This window comes from Rana temporaria, chromosome 5, assembly GCF_905171775.1.
Source record: "Rana temporaria chromosome 5, aRanTem1.1, whole genome shotgun sequence".
Taxonomy (NCBI): domain Eukaryota; kingdom Metazoa; phylum Chordata; class Amphibia; order Anura; family Ranidae; genus Rana; species Rana temporaria.
In genome coordinates, this window is record NC_053493.1 from 268,231,216 (window position 1) to 268,250,272 (window position 19,057).

Genomic DNA, 19,057 nt, shown 5'->3' on the forward strand with positions numbered 1-19,057 from the left:
AAGCATGCACAATGGTAGAGATATGCCGACTCCAGTGCTGTTTCTCCCTGATCGACAGTGTTCCCAACATATTGAGTAGAGTCCGATTGAATCTCTCCGGTTGTGCATCACCCTGGGGGTGATAGGGGGAGGTTCTTGACTTCTGAATCCCCAATAGATCCAAGAGCTGCCTGATGAGTCGACTTTCAAAGTCTCTGCCTTGATCAGAATGGATCCTCTGAGGTAGACCATAATGAACAAAGAACTTTTCTACTAGGACTTTGGCTACAGTAGGAGCACGTTGATCTTTGGTTGGAAAAGCTTGAGCATAACGGGTAAAGTGGTCTGTCACCACTAGGATATTTCCCTGTCCACTAGTGTCAGGCTCTAAGCAGAGGAAGTCAATACACACCAGGTCCATAGGCCCTTGACTCTGCAGATGGCTCATTGGAGCAGTCCGCGAAGGTAAAGTTTTCCTCTGGATACATCTTAGACAGGAATGGCAGTAGCTTTCAACTTCGGATCTCATGCAGGGCCAATAGAATCTGTCTCGGACCAGTTTAAAAGTTCTCTCTGCTCCAAAGTGACCATGGTCATCATGCAAAGCTTTCAGCACATTTTCTCTATGCTTCTCTGGGAGGAACAACTGCTGCTTTTCTTCTAAGTCATCCGAGGGGCCCCTTCGGTAGACCACCCCGTCTAGCAGTTTCAACCGTTCCCACTCTTTGTGGACCAGACGAGCCTCTTTTGGTGAATCGGTTAGTAGGAGCCCTCTTTGACCCGCTTTCATTGCTCTCAGAGTTAACCCGATCAAAGGATCTTCAGCCTGATCTACTCTCAGGTCCTTCTTCGTAAAAGTAGGCAGGCCCTCACTCCTCAGCTGTGTAGGGTTACAATACATTTTAGGGACACCGGCAGCCATGACTCCTATGGCCTCTGCTCCAATCATTCCTTTGGTTCAGCTCTCCACCCCTTGGCATAGGGCTTGAACTCCATCTGGAGTCAAATGAGTCCACTCTGTTTCTGGGACCCCTGTGCTATAGGGTCTCCTGGATAAGGCATCCGCGTCTTGGTTATTGACCCCAGGGCGATATTTGAGGCTGAAGCGGAATCCTGACAGGGCAGCCAACCACCGGTGCCCAGTGGCATCCAGTTTGGCCGTAGTGAGAATGTAAGTGAGTGGGTTGTTGTCAGTTCTGACCACGAAATTGGCCCTGTACAGGTAGTCTTTTAGTTTTTCCACCACTGTTCACTTCAAGGCCAGGAACTCCAACTTGTGAGTGGGGTAATTCTTTTCAGAAGGGGTGAGACCCCGACTCACATATGCCACCGGTCTCAGGAGGCCATCATATTCCTGGTATAGTACTACTCCTAGCCTTTCTCTGCTAGCATCCACATGTAGTTCATAAGGCTTGGCAGGATCAGCGTAGGCAAGGACAGGAGCCTGTGTTAGACTTCCTTTCAATTGGAGGAAAGCTTTTTCACATTGGTCGGTCCATTCCTCCTGTATTGATTCACAAGGCTTCCTAGTTCCGTGGGCTGATGACATTGATTCATCTTCTGCTCCTTCCATTCTTAGAAGCGTGTTCAGAGGCTGAGCTATCTTGGCAAACCCCTCTACGAACCTCCTATAGTATGAGCAGAATCCTAGGAAGGACCGGAGTTCAGTAATATTACGAGGTCTCGGCCATGAAGCCACAGCTTCCAACTTCTTAGGATCAGTTGATATGCCTTCTGCTGAAACAACATGTCCCAGGTACGTGACTGAAGGCAGACAGAACTGACACTTCTCTAAGGAAAGTTTCAATCCTTCTTCATGCAGCCGCTTCAAGACCTTTTCCAACCGCTGCTCATGTTCTTCCAGTGTTCTTCCGAAGACTATTAGGTCATCTAGATACACTAGTACCTCGATCAGGTGCATGTCTCCCACCGTCTTTTCCATTAGTCGTTGGAAAGTTGCTGGGGCTCCTGTGAGGCCTTGGGGCATTCTATTAAACTCAAAGAATCCCAGTGGACAGATGAAAGCAGTCTTCTCTTTATCTTCAGGATGCATGGGTATCTGGTGATATCCACTTCGCAGGTCAAGTACACTAAACCACTTTGCTCCTGACAGACACTGTAAGGCATCTTCTATTCGAGGAGTAGTGTATTGGTCGGGAATGGTTCTTTGGTTGAGTGTGCGGTAGTCTATGCACAAACGGATGGAACCGTTTTTCTTGCGAACTACCACGATGGGTGAGGCATAAGGACTCCTGGATTCTTGGATTATCCTGGTCCTTTTCAATTCAGCCAGCTGTTTCCTTAGGTCATCTAGATCTCCCAATGGGACTCGCCGTGACCTTTCTCGAAAGGGCTTGTCATCTTGGAGGCGAACGCGGTGCTGAGTGCTCCTAGCACACCCCACATCAAACTCATCCTTGGAGAATAAATCTTGCCACTTGAGGAGCTGAGACTGAATTCGCTTCTTCCACTCAGGCGAGATAGGGGCATCTTTAGGATAGAATCGTTCAGCTGGGATCTCTCTGTCTACTCCCTCTATCAATTCAGTGGGTGAGAGGGGTGTGGCAGTGGCCACTTGTCCAATCGGCATCCGTGCCTTCAAGGTCACTGGGGAGTCTGACACATTGCATACACTTACAGAGACTCTCCCACGGGCCCGCTGTAGAGCTCTGATGGATATTATCTCAGGCACCAATTCCACTCCAGATCTCTTCATATTTCTGGGATCAGTTTCCAGGACCACATAGGGGCCTGGTTGTGACCAATTCAACTTGACTGAGGCCCGGAAACTAGTCATTTCGCCTGGCTGTAAGACCTTCTCTGCTCTTTCTAATCTCCAAAGCCGTCCCACTTCTGCAGGGGCCCTCTGTTCTTGAATAATCCGCTGGTAGATTGGCCGCAACATCGGGTGCATCTCCTCTGAAGTAGAACTCTCTTCCGTCACTAATGGAGTTATAAGGCGTCTCACCAAGTCAGTATTTGTTCCCACAATCATAGAACTTCGATTAGCTCCTGGTGGGCGGGGACATACAATGGCTAAGGCGTCACAGACCCCTGGTTGTCCAACAGTTGCCGAACTGAACTCCAGCTTCACTTGTAGACACCCATCATATGGAAGCTTCTGAGTCCCAATACCCCAGATTTCGAGATCCTCTAACTCCATCAGGGGTAGATGCTTCAAATGCTTCTGGTAGAAGTCCCGGTAAATCAGTGTTACTTGAGCACCTGAATCGAGGAGAGCCTTCGTGTAAACCCCTTCTACTTGAACTGGGATAATGGGTGAAGGGCCTATCAACTGGTCAGGGAACTTCTTCGGAGTAGTAGAAGGCATAGACCCAGTCGGCTGCACTCTAGCCCTCTTCCTCGCTTGTGGTGGTTGTTTTCTTCCCCCTTCCGGGTGTTTAGGTTGTGGGTGTGCCTTGCCTCCCTCTGACACAGGACCAGACGCCAGGGGAGGGGATCTTTTTGTCGTAGCAGGTGAGGCTCTGGGTAAAGACTTGGGCCTCTTATTGGTATCCTGGGAATCAGAGCAGTCTTCAGTAGTTGGGCACCCAGTTTGCTCCCTCACTGGGGCCCTCTGTAGTTTCCCGCCGGTCGATAACTTCCTCTTGCATTCGATGGGCTCGGACAGGTATTTCGGTAATGACCCACTCCTCCGCAATTATAGCAGATGTTTGACGGTTTCTTGATAGGCACCACCTGAGTAGTAGATTCAGGAACTGGTTCTGAAGTGACTTTTTCAAGGGGCGCCTTGACACCTGCAGACAATAGGGTTAGCATTTGCATCAGCTGGGAAACTTGAGCCTTTAATTGGTCCACTTCTGAATTCCCATTCGACACATTGAGCGTTCGAACCTCAGCAGCAAATGAAAATCCTGAGCCCTTCTTTTTCTCCTCTAGGATAGCCTCTTCCTCCCTTACCATCTTAATGAGATCAGAGTATTGCAAAGAGGTACCCCCTTGTAAGGTCTTCAACTGGATCCAGATGGGATCGGAACTCAGAGCGCCTCTCAGGATCTGTTTCATTCTAACTTGATCCATATCCCTGGCTTCTATTCCTTTCTTTAGTACAATCTGGTATAGCATTTTGTTTAGTCGTCGAATATACTCGGAAAGCTGCTCATTTTCCCGTTGAAACATGTGTTCAAATAGGAAGATTAGATCTGTAGCTTTCTCTGTGCGCCCAAACTCATCTTGTAGCATGCGAAGATAGTCATATGCTGTACAAGACTCCTGACTGAATTTCAAATTTCGGATGGCTTCTGCTGCAACGCCTTTCAGACTTTCAGTAATGCGTTGTTTCTTTTGAGCCTCTGGAACATCCCATTCTTCCAGTGCTTGCATAGCCTGTTCCATCCAGGTTTCATACTCTTCTTCTCCAGGAGGTACAGGCTGCACTCCAGAAAAAATTCTCAACTTCCTGTAGCCATAGTTCACAGATGGCGAGGACATTTTTCTAACGCTCTCTACCAGTTTTCCTATGTCCATGAAGAAGGAAGCTGGGGGGTAGTTAGTGGTTGGTACAGAAGTGGTAGTTACTTCCACTGTGTCTGACATGGCCTGGCTTGGTCCCTCCAGACAACTTGCTGAGGTGAGTAGAGGGAATAACCGTGCTTTAACTTCTCCGGCTAGCTGGATGCTATCACCCTGGAAGCAGGTTGGGACTCCTTTCTTCCATTCTAGTAGGGCATAGGTATGGGAGACTTTTTGATCTATTTTCGTGTCTATTACAAACACTTTCTGGTCAGGTGCTAGTGTAGTTACTGCTTGACGGATCTGTTCCTCTGTCCATTTGTCAGCAGGAATGTCCATTACTATACTCAGCCCTAATTGGCCATTTTGTTCTTTGCACCACTCTGCTGCGGTGTTTGGATCCATTGCTGGCTCGTTTGTGCGGTTATCATTTTGCGAGAGGTATCAGAAGAAATCCCGGACGAGCACCCCACGTGTAGCGCTCACCCCCGAAGGAGCCGCTGAATTATCGGGTCTTCTGTCTCACCTCTGTGACCCACCACAAACAATGAATCCACAGCACACCAGCACACCTTGTGAAGCTTTATAACAGATTTAATAACTGTGGGATAGAGCAAAAGCCCTTAACGTCTCCCCACTCTAATATAGTACAACTAATAACAGGATGAGTGTCATGGTCTTACCTCTCTCCTGTCTCCTTCGTTTGACATGTGCTGGCGGCCATCTTGGTTTCTGGGACTCTTGTAGCCTCCCACCCTGCGGCTCCTCCTTCCCACTGGGAGGAGCTGGATGCCTGGCTCACATATATAGGAGCTCTGTGGCTTCAGTTCCTTGCTTGGTCCTCCTGTGTTCACATGCTTCTAAGACTGCTGCTGCTTCTGGTTCCGATCCTGGCTTCGTCTGACTTCCCTGCTGGTTCCTGATCCTGGCTTCGTCTGACTTCCCTGCTGGTTCCTGATCCTGGCTTCGTCCGACTACCCTTCTGGTTCCTGACCTCTGGCTTCGCAAGACTCTGTTTAACCATCTGTTTGGACTTTTGCTTTACAGCTTGATTTTCAATAAAGCCTTCTTATTTTCACTTATCTCTTGTTGTACGTCTGGTTCATGGTTCCGTGACATTAGGACCAAGCCATGAATTTTGACGGTACAGGGCCATCCTCGCTACCCACGCTGGTTGCCAGACTTGATCAGCAGGATTACCTGTTGGGTTAGTTCGCCGTGGCGTTGCAAACCCTGCTTGAACGCACGGCTCATTTCGCTCCCGTTGCCGATGGGTCGGTTGTCGCTCCTGGGCCCGCTCCTACTGCCGCTCCGGTTGTTGCGCCAGACTCTACCCCGACACCTGTTGTTGCGCCTGCGGTGTTTCGGGGTATGACCGGTTCTGCCCCCCTTCCACAGCGATTTGAGGGAGAGCCAACTCAGTGCCGAGGTTTCCTTAACCAAGTGGGCATTTATTTCGAGTTGCTGCCACATGCCTTTCCCACTGAGAGATCAAAGGTGGGCTTCTTGATCTCGCTGCTCTCGGACAAGGCCTTGGCCTGGGCCAGCCCTTTATGGGAGAACAACAATCCGGTGGTTGCCGAGTTTTCCGGTTTTGTTGCTTCTCTTCGGAAGGTATTCGATGTGCCGGCTCGCGCCGCCTCTGCTGCGAAGCTCCTTATGTCCATCAGACAGGGTTCACGATCCGTAGCCGAATACGCCATTGAGTTTCGTACCCTGGCAGCAGAGGTGGGCTGGAATAATGAGGCTCTGGTCGCTGCTTTCTCTCATGGTCTCTCGGATGCCTTGAAGGATGAGGTTGCAGCTAAGGACCTACCAGTGGAGCTCGAGGCTCTTATTTCTTTCCTGATTTTGATTGACACCAGACTCAGGGAGAGACCTTCCTTTAAGGAGAGCCTGCGGAGGCCTCCTAACAGTTTGGCGCCTACGTTTGCTGTCCCACCCGTGCCTCCCTCTCCTCCCACGCCTCCTGGGGTTGACTTGTCTGGGGGTGAACCCATGCAGCTGGGGTTTGCTCGCCTGTCCGAGGGGGAGAGGGTACTCCGGAGACGCGAGGGCCGATGCACGTACTGTGGTCTCGGTGGGCATTTTCGGTTGGCATGTCCGAACCGTCCGGGAAACGCTCGCACCTGAGATCCTGTCGGGGGCAGATCTTGGGTGGAGTCTCCTCGTCCCCGGTTTCCCGTGTTGATAAACCACTGATCACTGTTGTCCTCTCCTGGGTCGGGGGCTCGGTGACGACCCAGGCGTTGGTGGACTCTGGTGCTGGTGGTTTTTTCATTGATAGTGAGTTCGCTGCCGCCAATTCCATTCCTCTGCAGGCTCGAGGTTCCCCGCTGGCTCTAGAGGCGATAGACGGCAGACCCCTCCAGCCGTCACACGTGACTCATGAGACCCTTCCAGTGGGGATAGCCATTGGTGCCGTTCACAGAGAGTCAGTCTGCTTCCAGGTTATTTCGTCTCCACACTACTCGGTGGTCTTGGGGTACCCCTGGCTCCAGAAGCATAATCCGACTTTTGACTGGAGATCGGCCGAGATCCTCTCATGGTCACCACAGTGTGGGGCTAGTTGCATCCATGGGCCTGTCAAGTTGCTGTGTACTTCCTCGGACTCTCTGTTGCCTCCTGAATACGAGGAGTACCGGGATGTATTCGATAAGGTGCGCGCAGTTGCCCTACCTCCGCACCGCCCATACGATTGTGCCATAGAGTTACAACCTGGTGCCGTTCCTCCTCGCGGCAGGGTCTATCCACTGTCGGTTGCGGAGAATGAGGCCATGGAGGAGTACGTGATGGAGGCGCTGTCCCGTGGTCACATTCGCAAATCCTCGTCCCCGGCAGGGGCTGGATTTTTCTTTGTGAAAAAGAAGGGCGGTGAGTTGAGGCCTTGCATCGATTACAGGGGCCTTAATCGCATCACGATCAAGAACGCTTACCCGATACCCTTGATTTCCGAGCTGTTCGATCGCCTTAAGGGGGCCACGGTCTTTACCAAACTCGACTTGAGGGCGGCATATAACCTGGTAAGGATCAAGGCGGGCGATGAGTGGAAGACCGCGTTTAACACCAGGACCGGTCATTATGAATCCTTGGTTATGCCCTTTGGGTTGTGCAATGCGCCCGCAGTCTTTCAGGAATTCATCAACGATGTTTTCCGTGACCTGTTGCAGCAGTGTGTGGTGGTCTATTTGGATGACATCTTGGTATACTCTGAATCCATGGAGGCCCACATTCTGGATGTCAAGCGAGTGTTGCAACGGTTACGAGAGAACAAGCTGTTCGGTAAGCTTGAGAAATGCGAATTTCACCGATCCCAGGTAACCTTCTTAGGTTACATCATTTCCGCTGAGGGGTTCTCCATGGACCCTGAGAAGGTTTCGGCTGTCTTACAGTGGCCTCAGCCCAGTGGTCTTCGTTCCTTGCAGCGCTTTTTGGGCTTCGCCAATTATTATCGGAAGTTCATCAGGGACTTCTCCATGCTGGCCAAGCCTCTCACGGATCTGACCAGGAAGGGCAGTAATTCCCAGGTCTGGCCGCTCGAGGCCATCCGGGCTTTTGAGGCCCTAAAATCCGCCTTTGTGTCGGCCCCGATTCTGTCTCATCCCAACCCTGGGTTGCCCTTTGTCCTCGAGGTGGACGCATCTGAGACGGGAGTAGGCGCCCTTCTGTCTCAGCGTAGAACACCAGAGGGTCCGCTGCTTCCTTGTGGGTTTTACTCCCGGAAACTGTCACCCGCGGAGTGCAACTATCAGATTGGTGACAGGGAGTTATTGGCTATAGTACAGGCTCTCAAAGAGTGGAGGCACTTGCTCGAGGGCTCCGTGGTTCCGGTTCTCATCCTGACGGACCACAAGAATCTGACCTACCTTTCTGAGGCCAAGAGATTGACTCCACGTCAGGCCAGATGGGCTCTGTTCTTGTCACGTTTTAATTACGTGGTCTCCTACCTACCCGGTTCCAAGAACATCAGGGCGGATGCCTTATCACGGCAGTACTCCGAGCTGTCCAGGGAGGAATCTATATCGACTTCGGTCATACCTCCGAATCAGATCCTGGCCGCCATTCGCACCAGCCTGACCTCTCCCCTTGGTGAGCAGATTTTGGCGGCTCAATCTGGTGCTCCCTCTGGGAGACCCAACGGCAGATGTTTTGTGCCTGAGGAGTTGCGCACTCGGTTGTTGCGAACCTACCATAACTCCAAGACCGCGGGGCATCCTGGTAAGAATCAGCTGTCCTGGGCTGTTTCACGTCTGTTCTGGTGGCCTTCCCTACGTTCCGACATCGCCGCATATGTAGCGGCATGCTCCGTTTGTGCCCAGAGTAAGTCCCCTCGGCACCTTCCGTTGGGCCTGCTGCAACCCATAGCCACCGGGGAGCGCCCATGGTCACACCTGGGGATGGATTTCATTGTGGATCTCCCTGCATCCCGAGGCCATACGGTCATTCTCATGATTGTGGATCGGTTTTCCAAAATGTGCCACTGTGTTCCTCTCAAGAAGTTACCCTCTGCACAAGAATTGGCCACGATTTTTGCCTGGGAGGTCTTCCGGTTGCACGGTTTGCCCAAGGAGATAGTGTCGGATCGGGGGAGTCAGTTTGTGTCCAGGTTCTGGCGCGCCTTTTGCTCCCAGTTGGGGATTCATCTCTCCTTCTCCTCGGCCTACCACCCTCAGTCCAATGGGGCCGCAGAACGATCCAATCAGGCCTTGGAGCAATTCCTTCGTTGCTATGTCTCCAATCACCAGGACAATTGGGTTGACCTCCTGCCTTGGGCTGAGTTTGCCAGGAACACGGCGGTGAACTCTTCCTCTGGGACGTCTCCCTTCATGGCCAATTATGGGTTCCAACCTGCCGTGTTACCGGAGGCATTCTCTCCCCAGGATATTCCGGCTGTGGAGGATCACCTTTCCGTCCTACGTGCCTCTTGGGTACAGATCCAGAAGTCCCTTGAGGTCTCTGCGCAGCGCCAGAAACTCCAGGCTGATCGCAGACGAGCGCCTGCTCCTTCCTACCAGGTCGGAGACCGTGTATGGTTGTCCACTCGCAACCTCAACCTTCGAGTGCCCACTCCCAAGCTGGCTCCTCGCTTTGTTGGTCCCTTCCGAGTGATTCGCAGGGTAAACCCGGTAGCCTATGCCCTTGCGCTTCCTCCTGGCATGCGGATCTCCAACGTGTTTCATGTCTCCCTGTTGAAGCCACTGGTGTGCAATCGCTTCACTTCCTCGGTTCCTCGGCCTCGTCCGGTCCAAGTGGGCAATCATGAGGAGTATGAGGTGAGCAGTATCCTGGACTCACGCCTGGTCTGCGGTCGGGTGCAGTTTTTGGTCCACTGGCGTGGTTATGGTCCAGAGGAGCGTTCCTGGGTTCCCTCCGCAGATGTCCATGCTCCTGCCTTGCTCCGAGCCTTCCACGCACGTTTCCCTCAGAAACCGTTTTTTGCACCGCGGAGGAGGGGCCCTTGAGGGGGAGGTACTGTCATGGTCTTACCTCTCTCCTGTCTCCTTCGTTTGACATGTGCTGGCGGCCATCCTGGTTTCTGGGACTCTTGTAGCCTCCCACCCTGCGGCTCCTCCTTCCCACTGGGAGGAGCTGGATGCCTGGCTCACATATATAGGAGCTCTGTGGCTTCAGTTCCTTGCTTGGTCCTCCTGTGTTCACATGCTTCTAAGACTGCTGCTGCTTCTGGTTCCGATCCTGGCTTCGTCTGACTTCCCTGCTGGTTCCTGATCCTGGCTTCGTCTGACTTCCCTGCTGGTTCCTGATCCTGGCTTCGTCCGACTACCCTTCTGGTTCCTGACCTCTGGCTTCGCAAGACTCTGTTTAACCATCCGTTTGGACTTTTGCTTTACAGCTTGATTTTCAATAAAGCCTTCTTATTTTCACTTATCTCTTGTTGTACGTCTGGTTCATGGTTCCGTGACAATGAGATAATACGTTTAGATTGAATGCAATGAACAGTAATATATATATATATACTTAGCGGTATCTACCCCACCCTAAACTACTGGCCAGTAGTACTGTCCTAGGCTAGCCAACGTTGGGGCCCTGGTGTAGGAAGTACACTTGTTGCAATGGCCAAAGGCCGCTTACCACTTCTAGTGTCTCTTTGGGAAAGGAGGATGATTGTCTGCGGAAGCGAATGTCCCTCTCTCCTCAGACCGACGGTTGTGAAATGGATGCAGTCTTTTAAAGCCTTCGGCAGGACAACTCAGATCGTCTAGGGGCTGTCTGGGGAATCTGGCAATAACCTCCGTCAGCTGTCCTCACTCAGTTGGGCAGGCTGGATTACTCCGGTGGCTGGATCGGCCCTGCGACCAGGCCTCAGTTCTATCGCTCAAAACACTCTCTCCAAGAACTATTGCATAGAGCCTGTGTCTCAGTGGCAAACACACAGCTCTGACACAGGCCGTCTTAAATCACCCTCTGATGCAGATCTGTCTTGCCTGGGTCCTTGTTCCAGACTCCCTCTCCTCACTGCTTCCTCCTGACTCCCCTCTCTCCAAGAACTTCCTGTCTCAAAGCCTCCTGGGAAAATGCAGTTATCCAGCCCCTTGCTGTAAAAATGTATCTCTATGTCTGTTCTGTACTGCAGCCTCCAAATCTGTGCTCTCTGGCTCCACCTGCTGCAATATATATATATATATCTTCTTAAATGGCTGAAAATCACAACAGGGCTACAATATATATATATATATATATATATATATATATATATATATATATATATATATATATATATATATATATATAGTGGATAGTAATATAAATGCAGACAATAGTCAGTGGTAGACGCTGTCTTTCTTGTTTTACCCTGCACTCAATCGCTCTTTTTTATGCCAAGTTTAAACAGACTGTACCTCAGACGGAATACATATTATTGATAGGTAAAGGAAGACAATGATGTTCAGTCACATAAAAAACCCTGTACAAAAGTGAAAGAAATCGAATTCTAAATGGTTTTACATAATATGAAATGGTATTCATTAAAGCTGATATCTGGGAATACATGAGCGTTTTCACCTTCTATATACGCCAGTACCCCATATCAGACGAGATCTTTTTAAATAACTGTATTTGCTCACTAAAATAGTTGTCATGAAATTTGGGACCTCATAATGCATACTCCACTTTAGGACAGGGGAAGGGGTTAACTGTTTCACAACATTACTCACTACATATATATAAAATATGCCATCTGAGATAAAAGTAATAAAAAAAAAGATAAGTAAGGATACTTAGAGTTCACTGATCCACAAAGCTTAAAGGGGTTGTAAAGGAAATTTTTCTTCCCTAAATAGCTTCCTTTACCTTAGTGCAGTCCTCCTTCACTTACCTCATCCTTCGATTTTGCTTTTAAATGTCCTAATTTCTTCTGAGAAATGCTCACTTCCTGTTCTTCTGTCTGTAACTCCACACAGTAATGCAAGGCTTTCTCCCTGGTGTGGAGAAAGCCTCTTGAGGGGGGAGGGGGCAAGCAGGAGTGCCAGGACGCCCACTAACACACAGCTCCTTTCTCTATCTGCAAAGTAGAGTGTGTCCTGACTTGCCTGCTCGCCCCCTCCCCCCTCAAGAGGCTTTCTCCAAACCAGGGAGAAAGCCTTGCTTTACGGTGTGTAGTTACAGACAGAAGAACAGGAAGTGAGGATTTCTCAGAAGAAATAAGGACATTTAAAAGCAAAATCGAAGGATGAGGTAAGTGATGGAGGACTGCACTAAGGTAAAGGAAGCTATTTAGGGAAAAAAATATTTCCTTTACAACCCCTTTAACATTAAATTGGACAAGTAACCCTGAATCTAGTGGAAAAATATGGTGAGGTCATGAATTACAGCTACATAAAAGGATGCGATAGCCATACCATAACCTGCCTGACTGTTGAGTCTTGAATATAAGATTCGAAGAATCAGGATACCTGCTCTTGTAAAGGGTAGAATCCACTGTAGAGGAGTCAAGGTTAGGAATCCACCTATGAGCAATGGAATCATAAATGTGAAAAATAATAGAAGATAACCAGATTCCACTAGACTCAATGAGTGGCTGAGAAGAAGAATTCCATTAGAGAATGATCCCAAGAAGCATTAAGGAAAAGTCCCCATTTTGACTAAGGCTGGGCTCACTCTGCTGTGCGGAGTGACTCACAGCAGGGGTCCGATGCGTACTGTTCTCTGTTTCAGGGATGAATAAGGCCCGAATTTTTGGCTGGATTCGGACCTGAAATGGACCAGAAGATGCCCAGGACTCTTCTTCAAACCACTCCATAGCCGTCCCGGAGCTGTGTGAACTGAAATGTGATTTGGATGAGGGAAAACCTGCATACAACTCACATTAGTGTGAACTCAGCCTAAAATTTAGCAAGGACAGTGGGACTTCTAGGAGGAAAGTGCCATAGGTACATTGGTTGATTTGCATAATTATCTAACATAGTAGGAGAATCACAATGATTAGAGAGAAAGAACAAGAAGGGAATCTACAGGGAGAGAGGTTATCACATTATATCAGATGTTCCCTGAAGATGGATAAGATATCTGATTCATTCAAGGAGAGTGTACACAGCTTTAGCAAGGACTGTGAGAAGCAAGGGCAATGACCCTTTTCAGGGAAGGTTTCTATGATGAGGAGGTAAGGAAACAGAGGGTACAGAGGGCACCAGGGAGGACATAATAGTCCATTGATATGGAGTAAAAGGCTACCAGAGAACTTTCGGGAGGGGGATCCAGAATATTCGGTGCGACTCGGATGAAAACAGACAGACGGTAAATTTTCATTCGATCCCCCCATAAAGGAGAGCGGAGATCTCACTGGTCCATCTCAGCACAGTCATCCACCGGCTCAGCGGGGATCAATGGAGCGATCCCCGCTGAGCAAGCGGTTGTCCAAAAACGGATCCTCCCAGGATCCGCACGTGTGAAAGGGGCCCAAGTAAAAATTAAAAAAGGTCCATCATTATTCATTTGGATATCAGTCTAAAAAAGAAGGAAACTACTAAACTATAAGCTTTTTTACACACTTTTTTTAGATTTTAAGGATTGGCTATAATCTGAAAATTGCTCAATAGACACAACCAGAATTAATTGAACCGCAGTCCATGGACCTTATGGGAACAGTGAAACCTTGGATTGCTAGCATAATTCATTGCAAGGATAATTCGTTCCAGAAACATGCTTGTAATCCAAAGCACTTGTATATTAAAGCAAATTTCCCCATAAAAAATAATGGAAACACAAATGGTTTATTCCACAACCATTTATTCATAAGTCCTTCAGTTTCTAGTCCATATTAAAAGATTATAGCATGTGTAATAGGTTGTGTAAGCATAAAATGTCCATCCACAAGGGGATTAGAAAAAAATCCAGCAGGAGCTACAGAGTATAAAAGAGAAGAGAGGTCCGTGATTGGCTGAACACTGAACACAGTGTCTGCTGGAAAACTGAGTGTGAGGATGAGAGGACCTCCGTGATAGGCGGTAGCCGAACACAGGGCCAGATTCAGGTAGATCACCGCATCTTTGCGGCGGCGTAACGTATCTCATTTACGTTACGCCGGCGCAAGTTTTACAGGCAAGTGCTTGATTCACAAAGCACTTGCCTGTAAAGTTGCGGCGGGGGAAGCGCATGCGCCGTCCCTAAAATTTCCAGACGTGCATTGCGCTAAATGACGTCGCAAGGACGTCATTGGTTTCGACATTAACGTAAATGGCGTCCAGCGCCATTCACGGACAAATTACGCAAACGACATACATTTTCAAATTTCGACGCGGGAACGACGGCCATACTTAACATTTACTGCGCCTCATATACCCAGGGGCAACTTTACGCGTCGCAAATCTTACGTAAACGTCGTAACTTCACTGCGTCGGTCGGGCGTATGTTCGGGAATTTGCGTATTTTGCTAATTTGCATACTCGATCGGGAAAACGACGTCAGCGACACCTAGCGGCGAAAAAAAATGCATTTAAGATCCGACAGCGTAATAGCCTTACGCCTGTCGGATCTAATGGTTATCTAGGCGTAACTGATTCTATGAATCAGGCGCATATATACGAAGGGCGGACTCAGAGATACGACGGCGTATCAGGCGATACACCGGCGTATCTCTTTTGAGAATCTGGCCCACAGTGTCAAACGCCTATCACGGACCAGGAGGAAGCCGCAACTTTTGAAAAATGGACGCCCACGACCCGACAGGGACACTGACTATCACGGAACGAATGGGACCAGGAGGAAGCCGTGATTTTTGAAAAATGGATGCCCGCAACCTGTCAAGAATACAGGTACACTGAGGCTGCAATAGGCACAGTAAGAATGAGCACAGTAAGGCTACAATGGGCACAGTGAGAATAGGCACAGTAAGGCTGCAATGGGCACAGTGAGAATGGGCACAGTAAGGCTGCAATGGGCACAGTAAGGCTGCATTGGGCACAGTGAGAATGGGCACAGTAAGGCTGCAATGGGCACAAAAAGGCTGCAATGGGCACAGTGAGAATGGACACAGTAAGGTTGCAAATGGGCACAAAGAGGCGTGCAAATGGGCACAGGGAAGCTGCAAATGGGCATTGTTGACCCTCTTTTCCGCTTACAGTAGCTGCTGCATTCTCACCCTAGGTTTATACTCGAGTCAATTCGTTTTCCCAGTTTTTTTGTGGTAAAAATAGGACCTCGGCTTATACTCAGAGTATATACGGTACTTATATGTGCCTGTTTTAATCATCAACCAGTTGCTAAATGTTGTACCTTCATTAAATGTAACCATATTGCTCCACTTAGAGGCGCCTCTATTCCCTTTTTGTGACTTGACGTTATTTGTATATGAAAACATCGCTTGTATATCAAGTCAAAATGTATTAAAAAATGTTGCTTGTCTGGCAAAATGCTCTCAAACCAAGGTTTTACTGTATATTGTATTTTCATATATAACAATGTCTGGCGGTGCCCATAAAGTCCATGAACTGCGGTTCAATTAACTTTGGTTGTGTCTATTGAATGAATCTCAGATAAGGCACCAATGTATAATGGGGGGGTTAACGAATGTCCATAGTGTCACCCAATTGTTCCTCATTCTAACACCTTTTTTTCGAATCTGTTAGCCTAGGTTCACACTGCTGCGAATTCAACACACAGGGCAGGGGAGCAGGTATAAGGTAACAAAAACTTGAGAGTGTCTGCTATCCAGCTATCCAGCTGTTTCTTTGCCCTAAACGAACGAAGCGCAAGTTCACTTTAATTTATCATAACTAACGCAATAAGGATAATAAAACTGTCATTATTTAAATTACATGCACTGGATATTTAATATTATGGACACACCATCTCATTCAAAGATTTTTCTTTATTTTCATGACTATGAAAATTGTAGATTCACACTGAAGGCATCAAAACTATGAATTAACACATGTGGAATTATACATAACAAAAAAGTTATACATAACAAAAAACTGAAAATATATTTCATATTCTAGGTTCTTTAAAGTAGCCACCTTTTGCAGCAGACACATCTCTAGAACTGTTAAGAGGAGACTGTGTGAATCAGGTCTTCATGGTAAAATATCTGCTAGGAAACCACTGCTAAAGAAAGGCAACAAGCAGAAGAGACTTGTTTGGGCTAAAGAACACAAGGAATGGACATTAAACCAGTGGAAATCTGTGTTTTGGTCTGATGAGTCCAAACTTGAGATCTTTGGTTTCAACCCCCGTGTCTTTGTGCGACGCAGAAAAGGTGAACGGATGCACTCTACATGCCTGGTTCCCACTGTGAAGCATGGAGGAGGAGATGTGATGGTTTGGGGGTGCTTTGCTGGTGACACTGTTGGGGATTTAATCAAAATTGAAGGCATACTGAACCAGCATGGCTACCACAGCATCTTGCAGCGGCATGCTATTCCATCTGGTTTGCGTTTAGTTGGACCATCATTTATTTTTCAACAGGACAATGACCCCAAACACACCTCCAGGCTGTGTAAGGGCTATTTGACCAAGAAGGAAAGTGATGGGGTGCTGCGCCAGGTGACTACCTCTTGAAGCTCATCAAGAGAATGTCAAGAGTGTGCCAAGCAGTAATCAAAGCAAAAGGTGGCTACTTTGAAGAACCTAGAATATGAAATATATTTTCAGTTGTTTCACACTTTTTTGTTATGTATAATTCCGCATTTGTTAATTCATAGTTTTGATGCCTTCAGTGTGAATCTACAATTTCCATAGTCATGAAAATAAAGAAAACTCTTTGAATGAGAAGGTGTGTCCAAACTTTTGGTCTGTACTGTATGTGCTATACATATATAAAATATATTCAAACATATTGCAAGAAATGTAGAAGTTGTGGAAAGAGAAGGCCAACAGACAGCACTCACAACATGAAAGGATATATTCTTATATTTAAGCGTATACACTAACCAATGTTTGTATTGCTATTACAATGCTGATGTTACAAAATGAAAGTTTATGTTGTGACCATATATTTCCTTTAAGCTTCTGGTTCCTATGCATTAGTTTACATAGATACCCTCTGCAGCTGTATTTTTGAGTGTCTTGTAAACAGCTGGATATAAAAGTACAATATCACACTTACCCTGTCTTCCTCTTCTCTAAAGTCTGGCATGGTGCTGATACAGAGGCTGACTGCTGTGATGGCCACAAAGGATACAGATAAACAGGCAAAAATCTTCCCAGGAATACCTGAGTGCGGGTTCTCAACCATGTCCCTGAGATGCTTCATGCACTGGGCCAATCGTCCACTGTCCTGCAAGGCACTTTGGGAATTTTCCTTGGAGGTGCCAAATTCTTCCTCATACATCTTGGCCTCAGCCAGTTCTTCTTCTTTCTGCTGCAGTTTTCTAAGGCAGCACCATTCCAGTTGTTCTTCCTCTATTCCCCAATATATAAGCTCTTCCTGGAAGGAAAGGGCACACATTTCTCTTAGTATCCTCAGTTTCCCAGCTGCCATGAACGTCATAATAGTCCTAAAGGCACATGGGTTACGATCAAAAAAGAATTCATTGCAGTTAATGTCATAATCATCACACACATCCATTATTTCATCATAATTATTACAGCTTCTTAGTTTTCCAAGCCGCGTCAATGGACAGTCTTCGAGAGTGGTCCATGGGATGCAGTACTTGATGCCACCTACATTGATAATGATATGTCGAATTCTGTCTTCTACTTGCCCATTGTAAAATCTCTCCTCACCGGGACGAAGCAGCTTAGCTGTTTTATAGAAGACCCCTTTTCTGGTCCGTACCTCACACAGGTTATCTATATTTTTGAATCTGAAGGAGGTAAAGTCGGCCTCTGCTTTCCCCGCCAATAATGCCATTTCCTGATACATTGGTTTTCTTCATTGAGGCAACCACTATTTCCGGAGAAAAACAGGTGGAGAAACCCTAGTGTGCAAAACAGCTGCAGATCTGAAAGAGAAGAAAATGTGTTTGTTGGTTTGCACAGTTTATTGGACCAAACTACAGCAAATACATATAATCGTGTTCCAGACATAGGACATCTATAATCAATTAACTTCAACTGCTGTTCAGTCTTGCATGTACTAGGGAAAGCTGCTTTTGGTGACTGTGTACGAAGAAATGATTATGATTTATGATTTATTGCCTTCTTTTTCCTCTGCATACCACAGGGTAAATGAGAAGAAAAAAGCATACTCAGCAGGGAGTCTGCTTAACCAATTTAATACAAGGTCACTGTATGTTTATTACAAGGCCAGTATTTTTGTTGTTGTAATATGCTTGTTAAACCAAGATTTTACATTTTATTTGTGGTATATTAGAGTAAACTTATGTGGGAAAGAAACATTTTAAGGCTAGGTTCACATTGATGTGGCTCTGCGAGACTTATTTTGCGTAGGCACATCAGCCCATTGATTGAAAAGGTCCCTGCACCATTTCTGGAATTGCAGCCCGCATGGGAACCACAAGTGCACAGTGCTTCCCAATGCAGGTAAGATTTCCAGTGTGTGTGCGACGTGCCACTCGCATGCATCCAGTGCATTTTCTGTGCGGGTGGTTGCAGCTGTGGGAACGGGTGCAGACCTGCAGCAGGAATCACTTGCACAGATGTAAACCAAATCTAAGGTGAATACAGAATACAGCGCTAAATAACAGGTACCGTATTATACTACTTCTTGTAAAGAACATCCTTACCACTGTTGGAGACCAGAGTATATGCTATACAAATAATGACTTTATGAACAACAGTTTTTCCATAGCCTTGGTAGACCCTCACATGTGACCACAGTTGTAACTGGTGATAGGTTGCTCAGCCCTCAAGGGCAGCTTAAAGTGATTTTAAAGGCTATATTTTTTTTTAAATAAAATATATATAAAAAAAATTATACTTAAAATGGTATTGCACAGAGCTGTCTCTTACCTAATATTTTGGAGTCCCCAGCTGGCACTCTCTGCTTCTCCTCTTCTCCAAATGCCCCCTCAGCAAGCTGGCTGCTGAGTGGGCACTCCTGCTAGCACGCTCCCGATCCGGGCTGTGTGCATTTAAAAAGGCACACACAGTGCAGCTCAGCCACTTCCCCATTTTCCTCCTCACAGGATTTGACTGACAGCTGCTGCCTGTGTTTCCTGTGAGGACAGGAAGAAGAGAGAGCAGTGCT

General features: G+C 47.5%; 1 protein-coding gene across 1 annotated transcript in view; it reads right to left on the bottom strand.

The window, feature by feature from the left end:
* The window catches only part of KCNG2 (potassium voltage-gated channel modifier subfamily G member 2), an 89,520-nt gene extending 71,648 nt beyond the window's left edge, over positions 1 to 17,872 (bottom strand). Inside the window, exon 1 of the mRNA XM_040353847.1 lies at positions 17,012 to 17,872. Within this exon, the coding sequence (XP_040209781.1) occupies positions 17,012 to 17,770 (759 nt within the window). The 5' untranslated portion in view covers positions 17,771 to 17,872. The remainder of the gene's footprint in view (positions 1 to 17,011) is intronic.
* Positions 17,873 to 19,057: the final 1,185 nt, after the last annotated feature.